Genomic DNA, 19,563 nt, shown 5'->3' on the forward strand with positions numbered 1-19,563 from the left:
TATTGTTGTCTGAGAACAAACAAAGTACTGATGATGCAATCACCATTTAGGAAGGACCACACAGGAAGTAACATCACTTTGGCTACAGTAAAGTGGTAGAAGTTACACAGTGCAAAATACTCTGTTAAAAGCTACAATGTAATGTATCTCACACTGTAAATATACACTGCTTATACAATATATTCACATGTGGAAGTGGGACTCTAGGATTCAAATGAATGTTGGAAACATCCTCATATCAAATTGTAAAGTCATGCTTATCACACTAAGTGCTGCGGTAGCCTACATCACTAGATGAAGCACAGAGTCAGTAAAGCATAGAGGAAGCAGTGTCAGGGTTTCTTTTATAGGCTACATCATTTGTATAAAAAATGTACAGCATGGCAGTGGTATTGGTCACATATTACCGGTTTAGTATCTTTCAGAGTTTCTTTTTATCCACTTTAATTTTTTTGCAGCTGTAAAGGCGGGATGTGATGTCATATCAGAAATTCACATGGACTTGCTCAAGCAAGATTCAGAGGAGTAAGAAGTGAGGTTGCCATCAACTCTTTAGGCACTCATTTATCTGCATGCGTTGTCTTTACATGCCTCTGAGAGCTGAGTACATACATACATACATATATATATATATATATATATATGTATATATATATATAATTTTTTTTCACAACATCACTATTGATGCCAGGAGCAGATGTCTCAATGATGTAGAAAAAGTTAACAGGTAGTAAAAGCCCTATGTGAGCTCCAATGATTCATGAGGTTATGTTGTTTCTGTAGCATGCGAAAGCTTGATGTAGTCTATAGGATACTGCCCTGCTGCAGGGCTGTACTCCCACTCTCACGCTTTGATGCTGAGGCACGTAGCTGAATCTACCTTGTCGATAAATGCACTGGATGCATGACCACAAACAGCGAAGCGGAGCCAGCCCAAGCTTCTCCACAGGGACCTTAAGACTGCACATAGTTTCAATATAGCCTTTTCCAAACTGTTTTTAGCACAAATGCTAGAGCAGAAATGGGCTAATAATGACTATATTTACTGATTCAACTGATTTCATGGGCTAAACTGGTTATTTTAGCACAAGACGACCAAAGGAACAACCAAAGTGCAAAGACTGATTCTCTTTTAGTTCCAGCAAACTTAAGCAAATACTCAGAGTAACTCCAATTTCAATTAATATGCGACTCCCATCTTACATGTTGTAGTCAGCATTAATCAGCGTTCCTGTAAATGTTGCAGAATATGCCCTGGAGGGATCAATTCAACCTTGACTCATGGAGCAGAAGCTAATCAAATGTTAATGAAGAAAACTCACTTTAATATCATTCGTGAGAGATCAGAGAGCATGTTTCATGTCTGAAGGTACACAAACAACTCAAGGCTATCCTCGCTTTTTAAAAACATTTTTTTTACATTGATGTGCACACATTTCAGTACATATTATCATCTTTTGCCACACTGCTCATGTTTTGTTTTGGTGTTCAAAGGGTTGCGTTCACTCAAACCCTTTCCTTTGAATCCTTTGATTCAAATGAAACTCAAATGGCACGTGATGCAGAAGGGGATGACTATTTTGTAAAATCTAGTCAAAATGTATGGCACAAGAATTACATGGAGACATTCCTCTTAGTCTTGCATTAACAAAGAGAGTGACAAACTTACAGCAGATGTGAGTGCTACCGCCAAATCTGACTGCTCATGATAATATTCTCTTCTCAAACATATTTCTTCTTGGTTTTGATGTTAGCTGAGAGCAAAATGACAAACCACTAACTCTCAACTTGTGATACAAAGGTGGTCAGTGCAGTCTGAACAAAGAGTTATAATGACGAGTAATTCTTTACTCTGCAGTGTTGAAACAGGGTCTCTTTAGCAGCAGTTGACTTCTGTGAACATGCTCATGAACAGGGATCGAGCTCTGGTCCCTTGAAGCAGAAGCAGAATATTTCTCCTCCTCTCTGGTTTGAGGAGAACATTTAGTCTCAGACGTGGTTATTCATTCACTTTAAGTCCAGGGAGAGCTTTGCTCAGTGATCAGTGAGTTCAGGTACTTTTCCAACAAAGAGCTACTCATTACGAGACTCCTGTTCCAAACCTTTTGTTTTATCTCAGTTTTCTCCTCAGAACTCCTCAGAGTCTGAGAGGGAAATCTAGATGAGGTTTAAGTTACATGAGGTGATGTTTGGGCCTATTGAAGACTCAGAACATGGGCCGGACCACTTTCCTTTTGCTACGATCGTGTCACTGTAGCTGGCATCCCCTACAGTCATCCTCAGGCTCGGTGTTGTCTGAAGAGTAAGAGCTCTCCTCGCTCACTGTCAAATGCAACACAATTATATTAGACCTGATTTAAACAAATTTAATATATGGAATGTTGATGATAAGACACACAAACAGCAGACAGTGAAATGCATCAAAAACAAGGGAGCCTGACTTTGTGTGTGTGTTGTTATGTGTTCATACATGTGTGTTTTAACTGCAACACAAGACAAAACCACTGACCACTGATTATCTTTGCAAAATATATTTGGAAATAATTAAGTGTGACTTACACCACTCGGTCTGTATGGGGAGGAAGGCCTTGTCACCGTTTTCCCTGATCATCTCCTCGATCTTATCCAGCAGGACTGAGACACTCCTGTCCTTTCCAGGAGTCTTACTGTCCAGGACGTGATAATAGTTCCCACAGTACTCAAGCAGTCTTTGCAGCTCGCGCCCCCCTCTGAGAATGTGCTCCTCTATGGGGGTGCGGCCCAGCCAGTCGCCACAGCTGAACAGTATCATGGTGTGGAGGCACGCGCTGTCACCAAACAGAGTCTCTATGTGAGCCAGAAGTGTTCGCCTCTTCCTGGCAGTGAGGGATGAGACGACTGGGAGGACCAACAGCAGGGTGTGGGGTCCAGGTCTCAGGAGGGCAGCGCCACGCTGTGACTCCTGGCGGATGCGCTTGGGGGTTCGCCTCACTGAGAACCAGTCCCACCCCGGGGTGTCGACTATAGTGACCCGGCGACCAGACACAAGTGCCTGCCTCCTAAGGCACAGCTCCGTCTCCTGGCCCGACTCAAAGTACCGGCGGCCAAGGATGGAGTTCCCCACTGAGCTCTTTCCAACACCCTTCCAGCCCAACAATAGCAGCCTCAACTCTGCACACACAGGAATCCGGAGAGATAAACAGGGAGAGAAAGACAGACAAAGAAAGATGGAGAAAGATGGCCATAAGAGAAACCATTAGAAATAAAAAGAAAGAAAAAGGGTAAACGTAATATTGATTCACCAGTAATGAATAGGCTATTTCTTAGAACATCAATTCTGGAGAATTGTTTTCATCTCTCTCCCTTACTGTATGACTCATGCAATTACACACCTACACAGACACACACAACATACCTCTGGGAGGTCCTCCGATCATCTGCTCCCTCTGCCTTGCGTGCTCCTCCATCCTCATCCTCTCTTCCTCCAAAGCTCTCCTGGCCTGCTCTTCCTCCAGCAAAATCAGCTCATTCACCTCAAAGTACCAGCCTACATAAACAGCAACAATTAATTATCCATTAAACTGTTTCCAATCAGCTTTTATAACACAATTGGTACATTCATTAACAATGTCATACAGTATCATTTACTGTAACTATGAAATCCAGCCAAACCTTGGTTGTCAGTGATCATTTCCTCTACCTTCTCCATCAGCTCGGGTACCTGTGTGTTGTCCTCTGTTTCTTTCCGAGTGTTATCAAAAGGATGGTACCTGCAGGTAGAAAAACATCATTTTAATTGATGCAGACAAGATTTGATGGTTTAGAAGATCATGCAGGAGTCACCCTCTTAAGCTATCTACTGAACCACTGTAGTAAGACTAACAAGGACAAGAGTGAAGGGATTTGATTGTGTTTAGAGGCAGGCTTTTGTAAAATCAAAAAAAGGGAAAGAGAGGACATTGTACCTGCTTCCACACCTCTCCACCAGCCACTGCAGGGCCTCTCCAGTGTTCGCTATGTGCTCCTCGATGAAGACACCTTTTGGAAGTTTGTCCACCCCAGTAAAGAGCACCATCGAGTACCTCCAGGTCCCTCCACCCAGGGCCCCTAACTGCTCCTCTGCGGCCCTCCTCTGTGTGTCAGTGAAAGGCTGCGTGACAGACACCACCAGCAGGATTGCATGGGGTCCAGGAGGACAGAGAATGGCCCCCATGCACGGCCCCTCGCTGTCCAGGCTAGGCGGGGCCCGTGGTGGGCTGTCCGACTCAGCACCAGCATTGTCGTTGTTGTCAGCTTCGGTGTCGTCCTCCGGGTCGCTGGGGATGGTCCATGGCGGGGTGTCAACCACGGTAACCCGTCGGCCGTAGATCTCCGTCTGGCCCACGTTGCTGTGAGTGGTCTCCGTCCCTGCGTCGAAGACCTCGTCCCCCAGGATGGTGTTGGCGGTGCAGGTCTTGCCAGACTGTGGCCCCCCCAGGATCAGTAGTCTGCGCTCAGGGGGGTGTCGGCCCCTGGGGTCTCCTGTTGTAATACAGAAAGGTCAGACTGGAGGTTCATTTTGGCTCTTCTTCCACATGGATGAGTGTGTTTATTATTACAGCAGTTGGCTCTAAGAGGAGATTATTCTTAACCTTTATCCCTGTTCTGTCTCTTAAGTATTGTCTCCTGGCTTGTCCCCAAAGTGCTTTTTGGATATAGGGAAACTAATGTATTCTTTCCACTGCAACACATCCCTCTCCTGCTCCTACTCATGCACTCACCCTAATTTCTGTCCTCACTCCTTACTTTCCCCCTCTGTGCCCTTCTTGCTTCTTGGTACTTTCTCCTTTATTGCCTCCTCTTTCATTCCTGCCCTTATCCTCTTCTCTCCCCTTAACCCCCCTTCTCAGCATGCCTCCTTTTTGTTTCCCTCTGTCCTTGGCCTTTGGAAAAAAATGGGTCAGAGAGGAGGAACCTTGGACTCCTTCCAGAGAGAATGGCATGTGGACAGAATATGATTTACTTTGAGTAAAAGTTACACGGAGAGGATAGATGTTTTGATAAAATGGCAGCACAGATGAGTATGAATATTCAGCGGATGGCGAGAGGAAAAATTCCTGCTCTGCAAGGGTGACAAGAGGGGAGACGATGGAGAGGAGAGGGAAGTTTATTGATTTACCCCTGTTACTCACCGCTGCTGACACTTTCCATGTGAGCTGCTAAACACAGGAAGTTGACTCCAGCAACAGTTTTCCAGAATTGTGGATGGTTGGTCCAAGCATGAAATGGTGTTGAGAGTCCCCCCCCCCACACCCTCACCCCCCGACTCCCCGGATGTTGCGACTGAACCAATGATGATGACTGAACTGGAGGTGTGCGGCAAAGGAGGAAAACTCACTTACCAGTGTCAGAGGCAGAGGACACAGCAGCCATCTTGTGTGTAGAACCTCTGGCTTCCTCCTCCTCAGCCCCCCTCCTCCTTCTCCTTCTCGCCTCCACGGTGGATTCGTCTTCTTGCCTCTTCAGAAAGAGGAGTGCGCGGCGACAGATCCTGAGTGGCGTGCAAAAGGCTGGCAGCTCAAATGCTTCTTGGCTCTCTCTTTCACTCTAACCCTCATTCTACTGCAGTGTAACTCACTCTATCTTCTGTTCCCCGTGTCCACCCCTGCCTCCCTTCCTCTCCTCACTCCTCCTCTGCCATTCAACCTCTCCCCCTCTTTTTTTTTGCAATCTATTATCCCCCACACCCCCACACCCCACTGTGGCTCTTTACCGTCCTTTCCTCTTGTCTCTTCTCCCACCCCTTCTCCTCGTCTTCCAGCGCTCCTTCTTTTGTCTTACTTATCTGTCCGAGCAGAGCTGAAAGATTGTGCAATGTAGGAGACAGGAAGCCAAATCCACCCCTGCAGCAGCAGTTACGGGAAGATGTGTGTTCATTTTCTGAAGAGGAGAGGAAACTGTTCCTCCCACGCTCATATCACACAGCAGCAGCAGCAGCAGCAGCAGTGTGGCACTGTATGCAGACTGCAGTCAGGAGGACAGATAGAAAGATAGATAGACAGAGAGATAGAGAGAGAGAGAGAAAGTGGGAGCGAGAGAGAGAGAGAGAGAGAGAGAGAGAGAGAGAGAGAGAGAGAGAGAGAGAGAGAGAGAGAGAGAGAGAGCACTCTGTTCTCTAGATGTATTCCCCAGCTGCTGCATCATGCACAAACACAACTATTTATTTGATGCCTGCAGACACATAAATATTGTGAGTCAGGGAAGGGATGCATACTGCATGAACATATTTAAATATTGATATGAGACATGCAGCCACAGCTTAAATAATAAATAAAAGCTCCCATAAATAGCAAATTCAAATGGTATCGGAATTCAAAGCACTGTCACCTTAGTGTGAATAATATCTGCGGGATGCATAACGATTATGTCATGTGGAGCAGAAAAAAAAATCACCCCACATGCCTTAACTCATCCTTTACTCCCTTAGAGGTTAATTATGTGTGTTACAAGGCGAGATACGTTCACGGACCCAAGGAACTGACGTAAGAAAGAGGATTAAAAATGTACATTTGCTGTGTACATTTTAAAAAAAGACAATTTTGTAACGTTTGTTGACATAATTTGATGTATTGGAGCACCGTTTTCACGCTTCTTTTTGTATGATTTTGGCACTGTGGAGGATACTAGGCGTATTACTGCGCAGGACAAAATTTAGTTTCAGCAGTTTACCGTCGTATCTGTATTTGAACAAGATATTGGCAAACAATTAAGTGACATGCTTCCACCACGCTGCCGTATACCGTTACCCATGGTCATATTTAGACCTCACGCCGTACGCCGTCTTCGAGTGTCGTAAAAACCGCGCCGCCTTGTCCATGTGATGCAAATCTGAAGTGGCCGGCTACTTCGGCAGCTAGTGTGTGTTTATGTGTGTGTGGGTGAAGGTGCAGGGTAGTACCTCTCTGTTTTAGCGGACACCACCACGTCTGACAACCATGGCAGGAGCAGACGAGTTCATGAAGTACCGTTCCCCGCTGGTGTCGAGATATGCCAGCAAGGAAATGGCCTACAACTTCAGTGACAGGAAGAAATTCACAACCTGGAGGAAGCTGTGGATATACCTGGCTAAGGCTGAGAAGGTTTGACACATTGTTAGCTAGACCATAGCAACCACAGCATGTGCCCTGGCTATTTAAAGTGTGTGTTTATATGCACACTTTTGCCAAGCTTTATACGTCTTATGAAGTAAAGTTTCGACCTTCAGAGAGACATATCAAGTTCCCTGCTCTAAATATAGTTTTAAGGAGGGCCATACAGCTCTGTGAGAGCTATGCACAGCTATGTATACTTATTGTAACATACAACAAGCAGAAAAGCTACATATGATAGAGTATAGATAAAAACACTAAGCAGGTTTAGGCTGCACTTACATTTAAAAATTTTTATTTTAACAGCTTGTATGTATGTTTGTATGTGTCTTACTAACACACAATGAAATTAGGCTTTTTATGTAAATATGCATTAATGAATAAGACGTTTAGCAATTAAAATGTTATTTAATTCTCCAGTATAACAAATAGAATTTGTCCCCCCCCCCCCCCCCAAAAAAAAAAAAAAGAAATCAATAATAAGACTTATGATAAGAGCACAAAGGTTATATTGCCCTTTCCATCAGTGCTGCTCTTTACTAAATACTGTGTGTTTTGTCTATACTAAGATAACCAAAGATAGAAAATGTTGGTCAAAATTCAACAGCATCAGTGCAGCAAACTCAATCTTTTTCTGCTCCCATTTTTGTTTTCCCTTAAATAGCTTCATGGTTGATAAAATCATTTTATTCCACACTGTCTAACAATATCAGACTTACACACACACACACACACACACACACACACACACATATATATATATATATATATATATATATATATATATATATATATATATATATATATATATATGTATATATATATATATATATATATATATATATATATATATGTATATATATATATGTGTGTGTGTGTGTGTGTGTGTATATACATATATACATAAACATATAAACATATAAACATATATATATATATATATATATATATATATATATATATATATATATATATGGGTGTTGAGCTTGTGTCAGCTAGTTCCAGCTCATTATTGAAGCTCTATGAGGTTTACAACCCAAGACTATCAAATTTTAAACATGTTTTCTCCACATACAGTCTGACATGTTTGGTATCTAAATTTTGGGATCATCACTAGAATGTAATATGAATTGGTGTGGGTAAATTGGGTTTGAACAATATCTGGCTGCACAGCACGACTTTGTAGTCTCATAGTGTCTATCAAAAAGATACAAGGTATGTTTAGCTAAACAAAAAGTTTGCATTTGCTGATGATTTGAACTAGAGCCTGACAGATAAATCGGCCAGGGTGATAAATGGGTTGATATTAGCTCATTGCAGATATATCGAGAAGAGCGTATATGTCAGCTATTAAATGACAAGAAACTGATGTACCGAAATGGCAAAGATGTGTTTTGAAACAGTGTTTCCTTTCTATAGTTTGTCCACCACAGAGTAGAGACATGTTTATTATTATATTATTCAACTGTAAAATGTCCTGGCCAGTGCATTTCTTGGTCACAAATGTTAAAAAAATAAATCAAAATTAAGGCAACGGTATATAAATGGGTTGTGTGAAGAAAATTTATACCAACCAGTATATCATTATCAGATTTTTAAAACTCTCAAATATCAAAATTAGTAATATCCTATATCATCGGGCTATAATTTAATCAATTAATGCAGCAGTCTCAACAATCTGAAATTTTTCTCCTTCACTGTTGCCGACTGTAGAAATATTTTAATGTGTTTTACTGCCCTGTTACTCTGTAGACGTCACAAGTGCTACAACAGCCCAAACGCTAATTCTCAGAGTGACTTCTGCATTTGTAATATTAAAGAAGTCAGGAGGTAAACTGGTGACAGACCCTCTCTCACATGTATTATCTCACATGACCACACACTAATCAGAACTGGTCAGAGTCCAATTTTGTACTCTTCTTTTACTTTGAGGTGTTCTTCAGGGGCTTAGCTCTGCTACAGTTTGCCTGTGCAGAGTTAGCTTGGTCTGTCGCTGCCACTGTGTGGTTTGTGTGTGAAAATAGCATACAGAGAATGTCACGGTAACAGGAGACAGCCCCCCGAGAGGCTGCATTTTTTCTTCCTCCAAATGCTGGTACAATTACTATACTACAGTGTACTCCCCAGCTTATTCTCTGTAAACCTATTTTCTACAGTGAAATGTATCTGTTTGAGCCATTGTTTGCTTGACGTGGGCCTGCCTGCAGCCTGACCTTTAACATGACAGGGTTTGACTTTGTTTAGTTATGAACAGTGTTTCAACATAGGGAGAGAGGTATTTTCAGGGGCCCAATTTATCAAATAAGCCATTCTGTATTCTCCTCATGGTTGCTCTAACTTAATAGAAAAAAACTCCAATCTAATCAGGATATTGAGAATCTTCTCACGAGGAGAGCACATGTCTGTCATGACTGTGGAAAAGACAGAAAAGTCAATCAGTAGACAGTTTACTTTTTGTTCAAGCATCTTAAAGACTGATATGTGATTGTTTTTTTATCTTTTTGAGAAAGTCAATTAAGGTAACAGTCCTAATCAAATGCATTGTGTTAAAATGACGTTACCTTTGACCAGAATACCTGCCTCTTAAAGGACCAGTGTGTAAGATTTAGTGGCATCTATTGGTGAGATTGCAGATTGCATCCCTCGCCCTCAACCTTTCCCCTTCTAATGTGGAGGGGAACCTACGGTGGGTGTGTAACTCACAAAAAACACAAAAGGCCCTCTCTAGAGTGAGTGTTTGGTTTGTCTGTTCTGGGCTACTGCACCATTTACAGAAAAGCCACCGATAAGTAGTTGCAACAATAAAAATGCCAATAAATAAAATTGTAACTTCATAAATGTACCTGTGGACACTCTTCCTCTTTCTCACCTTACCGTCCTCCTTCTCAGGCTTTAGGTCTGCCCATCACGGACGCTCAGGTTCTGGAGATGGAGAGCCACGCAGAGGACATCGACTTCGCCATGGCAGCTGAAGAAGAACGTAAGCTCAGGCATGATGTCATGGCTCACGTCCACACCTTCGCACACTGCTGCCCCGCTGCTGCTCCAATCATCCACCTCGGAGCCACCTCCTGCTACGTGGGAGACAATACTGTAATGATGATTCATTTCATATGTTTCGCTATAGATTGTTTTGATTGGATCACTTTATATATACAATACAGGATCAATTATCCAATATTGTCCTCCATACTTGTCTTGTCTCATGAAACAACTGAGTGGCCTTTAAACACTATTTCCTACTATAATATATAATACTCCTTTGTGATTATGCACTTTTTAAAAAAAAAAAAAAAAGATGAGAAGACATTATCAGCCTTAATTTTAGATGACATTACCGTTTATCTCACAGAGCACCATGTGTTGGTGTTAAATGAGCTATAATATATTGTTTCACAGCTCTCTGCCGCAAAGTGCTTCTCTTTAAAAGTTTCCGTGTTCCTAAAGTTGTTTTGTGTATCCTCCTCAGGACCTAATTATGCTGCGTGATGGATTTGACATTCTGTTGCCTAAGGTGAGGCTCAGCTGTTTGCCAGGAAACATGCACACCCATCCAGTTGTGCATGCGTAAAATCGGTGGTAATAGGGGCATAGTAGCTGTTTTTTTTGTTGTTGTTGTTGTTGTTGTAGGCCTCAGCTGTTTAGTAAGAAGTCAACAATGTAGAAATAATCACCTCAGCTTATATTTGATGGGGTTTTTTTTTTGTAGTGTTTTGCAGAGTCACAAAGCACCAAAAATAGTCAGTCAAGATGTGAAGGTTGTATGAGTAATGGAAGTGTATTATGTAATTATTCAGAGACAAAACCCTTTGTTCTTATTTCCACAGCTGGCGAGAGTCATTGACAGACTGGCAAACTTTGCAGAGAAATACGCTGACCTCCCAACGCTTGGCTTCACACACTACCAGTGAGTCTGAATACAGCTGCCTCTCTCTAATCAGATGCATCCAGTCATCCAGTGTTTTCATATGTCTTTACTGTGTACAGAAACTGTACAGTGTTTAATATTTTTCCTCTCTTCCTCATATCATTCATTTTGTCTCTTTCCTGCTAAGGCCTGCCCAGTTGACCACTGTAGGAAAGCGAGCATGTCTGTGGCTGCAGGACTTGTCCATGGACATGCGGAACCTTCAGCGAGCCCGCGACGACCTGCGTTTCCGGGGTGTTAAGGGGACCACTGGCACCCAAGCCAGCTTCTTGCAGCTCTTTCAGGGCGACCATGACAAGGTATGAATCGACTTGATTTAAATAAATCATTTGTTACTTAGGACATTTTGTATTCTGGTACATTAAATTGTGTCAGTCGTAATGAATAATGAATTATCATCAATTATCTTTCCTCCACCAGGTAGAAGAGCTTGACAGGATGGTGACTGATATGGCTGGCTTCAAAAAGTAAGTGTGAACTTAAGAGGATGCCTCCTACTGCCTCCAATATTCAGTAGAGTCATATATGTCTTAAGTGAAAAAGAAAAAAATGTGATCATTAATAACACAAGAGAAGCAGGAATGGAGATGAAATTGTTATTGTGTAAACAATTAAATGTCACCACCAAAATCAGGGTGGTGGAGACTTGCTTTGTCATTAACCCTCATGATATTGTTCTTCTGCCACCCAGAGCCTACCTGGTGACTGGACAGACTTACAGTCGTAAAGTGGACATAGACAGTCTGTCCAGCTTGGCCAGTTTGGGAGCTACTGTTCACAAGGTAAGCTGTAGAATCTGGAGACACATAGAGAAACGTTGCCATCTAGTGGTGTAGTGGTTGTAAGTCTACTTAACAGTGACTGTTAAGTAGACTTTACATTAGCATTAAATATTTGCATTAACTTGTTGAAGCTCATTTTTGATCTTTCTGTCTGCTGCAGATCTGTACTGACATCCGTCTGCTCGCCAACCTGAAGGAGATCGAGGAGCCTTTTGAGAAAGAACAGATTGGTATGTTCACTCATTATTTGCCTTGTACAGCTGCACAAAACTCAAACACACATTATCCTGTGATGCAGGTACCGGTACAGAACATATGTCAGCATGAAGTTCTTTTCCTCCTCCAGGTTCTAGTGCCATGCCCTACAAGAGGAACCCCATGCGTGCGGAGCGTTGCTGTAGCTTGGCCCGACATCTGGTGGCACTGATGGCTGACCCGCTGCAGACGGCCTCAGTCCAGTGGCTGGAAAGGACGCTGGATGACAGCGCCAACAGGTCAGACACACATCAGAATATATGAAATATTCTGATGCAGTGCTATTTTTAGTCAGCACCTGTTGCTTCTCTACATACTTAACTAATTTCACCTTCTCTCTCTCATGTGTAGGAGGATCTCCCTGCCCGAGTCTTTCCTGACTGCGGACATCATCCTCAGCACGCTGCAGAATGTCACAGAAGGACTGGTGGTGTACCCCAAAGTCATTGAGAGACACATCCGTCATGAGCTGCCCTTCATGGCGACAGAGAACATTATCATGGCCATGGTGAAGGCCGGAGGTAACAGACAGGTACAGGGAGCCAACACTACTGATATATGAGAGATACTGCTCAGTGAGCAAGTCAGCCTTGCAAAATAAACCCTGACATATTAAATCAAGATCTGAACTTAAAGCAATAATCTCTTTGTCCTAGAAGAGATGATATATTTGACAGAAAATTAACTTTCAACACGGGTCTCCATCTTCCTACTGATTCTCTCCTTCAGGACTGCCATGAGAAGATCCGTGTCCTGTCCCAGGAAGCAGCAGCTGTGGTCAAACAGGAGGGTGGTGATAATGACCTGCTGGCCAGAGTCCAGGCTGACCCCTACTTCGCCCCCATCTTGGGGCAGCTGGACGCCCTACTTGACCCCAAGACCTTTATTGGTCGTGCTCCTCAACAGGTACAACATGAACAGTCCTCAGCTTTAATCTGAGGGCTCCTCTGCTATTACGTGTGTCTATTTTTGAGTAACTGTATACATAGCACCTTGTATTTTAGCTTTTCTGGACATGAAAGCTGCAGCAAAGTGCCCAAAAGTCCATCCAAAATGTCATTTAGGATCCAATTTTAGACTCTATAGACAAAAATTGATGGTGTGTAAAGTATTTTTTCTTCTACTTTAGGTGGCCAGGTTCCTGTCTGAGGAAGTACGCCCCCTGCTGGAGCCCTACAAGGCTAAGATGGATATCAAGATTGAGCTTGAGCTCTGAAACACAGACACACACACACACACACACACGTACACACAAACCAAGAGAAAGAGACTTCATCATGATGTGTGTCCATGGTGAATGCTACGTTGTACCTCAATAAAGAACAATGGTTGAATGAATTTCTCTTTACGGTATCTTTCATTTCTGCATGCTGCATTTGAATAAGGATGAAAAATATATAACTGTTTTGTGTTCATACTCAAAATCATTAAGAGTGTTACTTTTTAAAATGAAATATAACATATAAATCTAATAACCTGTAATATGATCTTAGTCATGTTCCTCATCATCTTTATGAACATGAACATCTAGTGACAGGAACCAAAGGTCATGTGTATCCAGGGCTTTTACAACATGCTTAGTCATAATAAAATGCTGATTATATGCTTATGTAAATTTATGATCCACCTTTTTATGACTTAATATTAATAAATCCTACAGTCATTTGCAGGCATCAAGGCGTGAATGTGGTCATCGAAACTCCAAACATTTCACTCATTTAAGTTGAAACCGCTTTGAAATTCTCCTGTTTAGAGTGTTTAAGCTCAGGTGTTTCTTTTCAGTCAAGGGAAAGGAAAATGTAAACTGTAGAGGACAGGAAACCCACTGTTAGAATTGAGAGGAACATATACATGAGGTTGTAAATCAAAAAAAAAAAAAAAAACACAGGCTCAAAGTTCAGTCCAGCCCTTTGAATAGAAACTGTCAGCTTACCGTAACCTTCAGTCTAGCTGCGCATTTTGTACTTCTCAGTGCAGAGAATGAAGAAATTAGCTGTTTTTTGACAGGCTGTTTAGAATCTAAACTTTTCAAATATCATTACTCATCATTACTCTACACTCCTACCATCTACCACATACACATACATTGACACCACATACATAACCGTTGTGATCATGTGACTTATCACTCCACCCGTGCAATGTCATGACTAAGCTAGCGTTATTACGGTAATGGTGTAGATGAACTGAGTTAGTTTGAAGGTGTAACAGATAAGTATTTCTCCACTTGCAAACTGTTCCTTACCACAGAGCAGGTCCTCTTCTCTCTCACACACACTGTTCATCTGAACTTTTGTGTTATTGAACCTCCGTAAGTTAGTCTTTTAATATTGTATTTTTACACTGTCACTTTAACTTTTGTATGTATTTTCTCCTGAAGACTTTGAATATCTTCAAAACTGAGATTCATTTATTCAATCATAAATGTTTCACCTGTGTGTGTTTGCTTCCAAATGAACTGAGCAGCACCTATACTTAAACATGGCACTGTGGGCATTGCTTCCTGTCTTCCTCGCTGTCTTTGGCACTGTGGGCATTTGGACTGTGTGAGTATTTGTCCTCCTCCTTTATTAACACTCTTGCTTTTTTTAATAGAGACTTCCTGTTTTACAAATCTGATTTCAGTTCTTAAAACCGAACCACAGAGGAAGTGGTCTCTGTTTAGCAGTGGTCGTAGTTAAACTGAACATTGCAAATGTGTCCACGACAAACAGCATTTAAGCTAGTTTATGGGGGTCTGTGCCATTTAAGGCTGTTTATTAAAAATACAGTTTTATAGAAATACTGCTTTCTTAATTATATAACAAACCTGATTTATGACTAATACCTGACCACGTGGTTGTTTTAAAGCAGAGACAACAGGTGTCTCGTTTCCTTCTTCGAAAACTCTGATAATTAATCACCCAAAATCTTAAATGTTTCTATACGAATGTTCAAAAAAACATAATTTATCAGCAAACTCACTACTGAACATTGTATCTCCCCCTGTCACAATACAGTTGTTTTCTTCCCATTAGGTTTGCTATAGCTGTAACAAATGGATCAGTCAACATAACAGAGGGAATGCCTTTTATCAGGTTGGTATGATCGCTTTCTTTCCTGAGACATGATGAAAATTAAAGAAATTAAACTAAACTAAAATGAATTATAATGTTTCTGTTGTTACGTTCTCCCTTTAGTCACTGTGGCACTTACAGCCCGCAGAGCTGTCTCTTTTCCCAGGTCTGCAATATCTGCTCTGTGTTAGGTAATAAAATATATGTTTACTCCATTTATGGTGGCTTGGACTTGCATGTGCCTGTTTTTCATTCAGTTCTTAATGATGTACGGTTTATTTTCTCTCATATTATACTATTGACAGATTGAGGAATTGCTTTTAGTGAATTTGTATATGTAGAAGTCCTCAAATTTAAGTCAAAATGTCAGTTTGTTTTATAAATTGGATGTTGGTATTTGCAGATTGATCCAGATCACTGTTCCTCCTCTGTTCTCTGATAATTGTTTTCTAGTAACTTTTAGGCCATCTCATCATCCCTCTTCTCTCTCCCTGTCTGTCTCTCTCAGCCCTGTGGATTGTGGTAATCCGTTTTCAGCAGGTTAGAGACTATGGTAACCACGGAAAGGTCAACATCGCCAGCATTGTTTTAGGATTCATCTCCTCTATCGGCATTTCTATCATTGGCAACTTCCAGGTAAAGGCTCTGTGTTCCTATGCTCCAGTTATATTTTGACCACGTTCTTCAACTCCCCTGTCTCCCTTGCTCCATTTGTTGCATTCTCCTATCCCCCATGAGTTCCACTCTGGGTAGGTTTTTTTTTTCCTTTTTTATAATCCATCACTCACAATCTCCTGTCTCTCTGCTTACACTCCTTAGCAATCAGTGTTAATGGGAGTTCACCTTCTGGGAGCATTCCTGGCGTTCTTCGTTGGCCTGGGATACTTCTGGGTACAGTTGTTTCTAACCTATCGGGCGAAGCCATGTCAGGACCAATGTTGGGTGGGGGCTGTCAGGGCGACCTGCTGCACCCTCTGTACCGTCCTGGTCATCATTAGTATCCTTCCTATCTGAACACATTAAAAAATGGTAATAAGAAAATCTAAAATCCAAGAACGGATTGGATGTTATTTAACAAAATTAAAGATGGGCACTGTTACAATACATATATGTGTTTCAGCTAACTTTGTCAAAATGTATCGATTACCTTTAGCTAACTATTTCAACAATTTATCCCTAACTTTGTCAACAATTTATCCAAATTATGTCAACAAGTTATCCATTACCTTTAGCTAAGTATCGCAAAAATGTATCCATTATTTTTATGTCAACTATTTATCAATTAATTTTAGCTAACTATTTCAACAATCCATTACGTGTAGCTAACTATATCAACAAATTATCTGTTAACTTTAGCTAACTATTTCAACAATTTATCCATTACTTTTAGCTAACAATTTTTCTGTTACCTTTAGCTATGTCAACAATTTGTTTAGCTAACTATTTAAACAATTTATCATTACTTATAGCCACCTATGTCAACAATTTATTCATTACTTTTAGCTAACTATTTCAACAATTTATCATTTCTTTTAACTAACAATTTTAACTGTCTATCCACTTCTTTAGCTATCTCTTTTAACCATTTGCCCATGACTTTTAGTGAACCATTATACACTACTTTTAGCTAACTGTAGACTAGTCTTCATGTAGTCTGAACACGTGGTGTGTGTTACAGCTAACTCAATAAATGGATATATTTTTAAATCAAATTATAATTTCTATTTTGTATTTGAGCTTCTCCACAATCTTGGCTAATCCCTGGTGACTGTAAAGTACCCCTGCACTAAATTATTGTTTACATTGTTTGGGTGCAAAATGTTGTTGCCACAATAAATTCAATATAATCCTCATTCGACAGATATTCTCACTGGATCTTAATCAACTTTCCATTGTTGTGTTTTGAGATTTGTACACGGATATATTGGACAGGTATTGTGTTAACACACTGTATTTTTGAGTGCAATAGAATTAATTTTGAGAACTCATAGACCCCGAAAAAAATGTAGTTTTCATGACTTTTAGTTTCCTTTATTTTATCTATCTATCTACTTGTACGTCTTTCGTCTTTTTATCCTTGACTGCTCTCCCCTCCTCCAGTGTCCATTCTCCACAATACAGGCTATACCTCTGGGGCTGCAGTGTGTGAATGGGCTTTGGTCATGGTGTTCTTCTGTCTGTTTGGCCTGTTTGCAGCTGAGTTCAGACACATTGACTGTCATCACCTCACTGTACAGAAACAGGCTCTGAAAAATGAACGCGGCCCATCCTCAAGAGAAATGAACGGTCGCATGGTTGCCTGAACACACCCATCTGAATACACGCATGTACAAAGTGCACATGGTTCAAAATCAACCTTCATGTAGACTACCTGCAGTTGCCATATTTTCTTATTGTAGGTATAATGTCTGTGCACTAGATTCATAACATACATGTCTGTACTGTATAGAAGATTTTGCCGCTTTAGTCCATTTGACACACTCAGCGGGGAATTTCCCATATTGCTATTTAACATGTTTTTGTATTTACCCTTTTGAGAGATGCAATGACAGATTTATTTGAAAGCTGTATATTTGAGTCTTTTAGCAAATGCTGTATTTGAACGTTTTTGAACATTATTATCTCATATTTTGTCTCTGTCTGTTTATAAAATTTTGAGTAGTAGAATAGTAAAGAACACATTATCTTTCATTTCTTTAAAATTGACTGCATTTAAACAAATAAACAATTACTGATGAATCTATTGACTATTATTTTCATGATGAATTGATTCATTATTTGCCCCATAAAATCTCAGTAAAAGTAATAAATACATCACAATACAACACAACACACAATAACATAATTCAAAAAGATAATGGTGCAAGGTAAGGTAATGCCAAAAAGTTGCTTATTTTGTCTGACCAGCACTCGAGAAATAAATTAAATATATTTTGTTTTTGAAAAAAACAAATCCTCACAATGGACATACTGGCACTAGATTGTTTTGATATTTTTGCTTGAAAAATAACTCGATTTATCGTTTCATCCTTAAAACATAGTAGATGGCACATGTAATTGGACAGTTATAAACTTGGACCCATACAGCAGTACATACTTACTAACACATGGTGGCACCATTTAACTATCATTCACTCTGCACATTGTTTTGAATTCTTTCAAAAATTAACCTTTAAATATGAACAATTTATTCATGCTTCAATTACTTGTTAAATCATTCATACTTTATTGTTTATTGATATTTTTTCCAAATATAACCTCCTTATTCCTCTCTCACCATTTTTTTATACTCTTACTTTTTTATACTGTAACAGTCTTTATCTTTAGAATGTGAAATGAACTCATTATTAGCGCATAGATGGTGAATACCAGGAAAAGTCTGGTCTTTTTCTCCCTCACTCTCCACCTGTCAGCTGGATAACACAATAGAGGAAGGGGAACAGAAAAGGAGGATGGAGGTATGAAAGAAAGGGTTTGTGAGCATGAGACAAAAAAGTTTCCTCATGACATAATGAGAACTGTTACCCGCATACATGAATCTATGTAATAGAGATGAATTTCTTTTGAAGCATTTGCAGAAATCCCCTATGAAAGCTCTGGAAGACTTATTTATGTTATTCTAGCTAAACTGAGGTTTTAATGTTAAAACTTTTCTCTCTACAACACTATAGATTATTTTGTCTGGACATTGGAGATGCCCTTCGAATTCTCAGAAACAGCCCTGGCCAGCAACAACGCTGTGGAGTGATGCTGGCTGATGATAAATTTACTGATGGGAAAACGCAGAGCTGGTGCCGTGCCAGCATGTCTTTTGGAAGATGCCTGTAGTTTAGACAGAGGTTCTACATTCAGCGCAATTTGTCAGGGCTATTTGAGACGGGCAAAACAATGGAGCTCTCACAGCCATGCCGATAGTGGGAGAGGTCCCACTCTTGGCTCCTCACTCAAAACTCACATCCAAGTTCCCTGTTTATTTGAACATATTGTCTTGGGGTCTATTGGCACTGCCTTCAGTAGCACTGTGATCAAATTTTCACTTTTGTTTGTATCTTTTATTGATGTCATTTAAAAATCACTTGGGTCATGTAGGGAAGCTCGAGATGGGAATACTGGGCCCCCAGTGTCCTGCTATGTCCTGGCAGCATTCTTTCACATACTCCATGCTGTGTGATCACTAGAGGGGGGGCTTTGATGAGCGGGCGCATGGATCAGACGGACAGCTTGGAATTCTATGGGAATTTCTCAAGCAGTTAGCAATGTTCTGCTGCAGACAGCATGCAGATTTTCTACTTACATTTGTGGTTAAACAATGCTGTCTCGGGTCTCTGATAAACTTGTTTACTGCAGCTGACTGGCAACATGAACTTCATGTTGCTCTCTTTTTTTACTTGCTGTGCTGACTGACTTTACTCCAAAATATAGACATGCGCTGGCAA

General features: G+C 40.8%; 3 protein-coding genes across 5 annotated transcripts in view; 2 read left to right on the forward strand and 1 right to left on the reverse strand.

The window, feature by feature from the left end:
- Nucleotides 1-1,308: 1,308 nt before the first annotated feature.
- On the reverse strand, nucleotides 1,309-6,694 carry si:dkey-110g7.8 (GTPase IMAP family member 8). The gene is made up of 6 exons (XM_042392330.1): nucleotides 5,361-6,694; nucleotides 3,945-4,500; nucleotides 3,652-3,749; nucleotides 3,395-3,526; nucleotides 2,560-3,150; nucleotides 1,309-2,322 (listed from the first exon to the last, which is right to left on the reverse strand). Exons 1-6 carry the CDS (start codon nucleotides 5,389-5,391, stop codon nucleotides 2,249-2,251), a joined length of 1,482 nt encoding a protein of 493 aa, XP_042248264.1. The 5' UTR covers nucleotides 5,392-6,694; the 3' UTR covers nucleotides 1,309-2,248.
- Nucleotides 6,695-6,839: 145 nt separating this feature from the next.
- The window catches only part of adsl (adenylosuccinate lyase), a 31,258-nt gene continuing 18,534 nt past the window's right edge, over nucleotides 6,840-19,563 (forward strand). The window contains exons 1-12 of one of the 3 annotated variants that reach the window (XM_042392333.1): nucleotides 6,842-7,097; nucleotides 9,996-10,199; nucleotides 10,576-10,620; nucleotides 10,934-11,013; nucleotides 11,162-11,333; nucleotides 11,455-11,501; nucleotides 11,726-11,816; nucleotides 11,977-12,046; nucleotides 12,163-12,310; nucleotides 12,423-12,603; nucleotides 12,801-12,977; nucleotides 13,201-13,315. In XM_042392333.1, the coding sequence (XP_042248267.1) occupies nucleotides 6,954-7,097; nucleotides 9,996-10,199; nucleotides 10,576-10,620; nucleotides 10,934-11,013; nucleotides 11,162-11,333; nucleotides 11,455-11,501; nucleotides 11,726-11,816; nucleotides 11,977-12,046; nucleotides 12,163-12,310; nucleotides 12,423-12,603; nucleotides 12,801-12,977; nucleotides 13,201-13,287 (1,446 nt within the window). In that variant the 5' untranslated portion in view covers nucleotides 6,842-6,953 and the 3' untranslated portion in view covers nucleotides 13,288-13,315. Of the gene's footprint in view, nucleotides 7,098-9,995; nucleotides 10,200-10,575; nucleotides 10,621-10,933; nucleotides 11,014-11,161; nucleotides 11,334-11,454; nucleotides 11,502-11,725; nucleotides 11,817-11,976; nucleotides 12,047-12,162; nucleotides 12,311-12,422; nucleotides 12,604-12,800; nucleotides 12,978-13,200; nucleotides 13,410-19,563 lie in introns of those variants that run through there. The other 2 variants (XM_042392332.1, XM_042392334.1) reach the window with 2 other exon arrangements.
- tmem150b (transmembrane protein 150B) lies at nucleotides 14,268-17,822 on the forward strand. The gene is made up of 7 exons (XM_042392335.1): nucleotides 14,268-14,382; nucleotides 14,538-14,617; nucleotides 15,089-15,148; nucleotides 15,251-15,318; nucleotides 15,636-15,763; nucleotides 15,947-16,124; nucleotides 17,228-17,822. The coding sequence occupies exons 2-7, from the start codon at nucleotides 14,553-14,555 to the stop codon at nucleotides 17,428-17,430; spliced, it is 702 nt and encodes a 233-aa protein (XP_042248269.1). The 5' UTR covers nucleotides 14,268-14,382; nucleotides 14,538-14,552; the 3' UTR covers nucleotides 17,431-17,822.

Source organism: Thunnus maccoyii, chromosome 18, assembly GCF_910596095.1.
Source record: "Thunnus maccoyii chromosome 18, fThuMac1.1, whole genome shotgun sequence".
NCBI lineage: Eukaryota > Metazoa > Chordata > Actinopteri > Scombriformes > Scombridae > Thunnus > Thunnus maccoyii.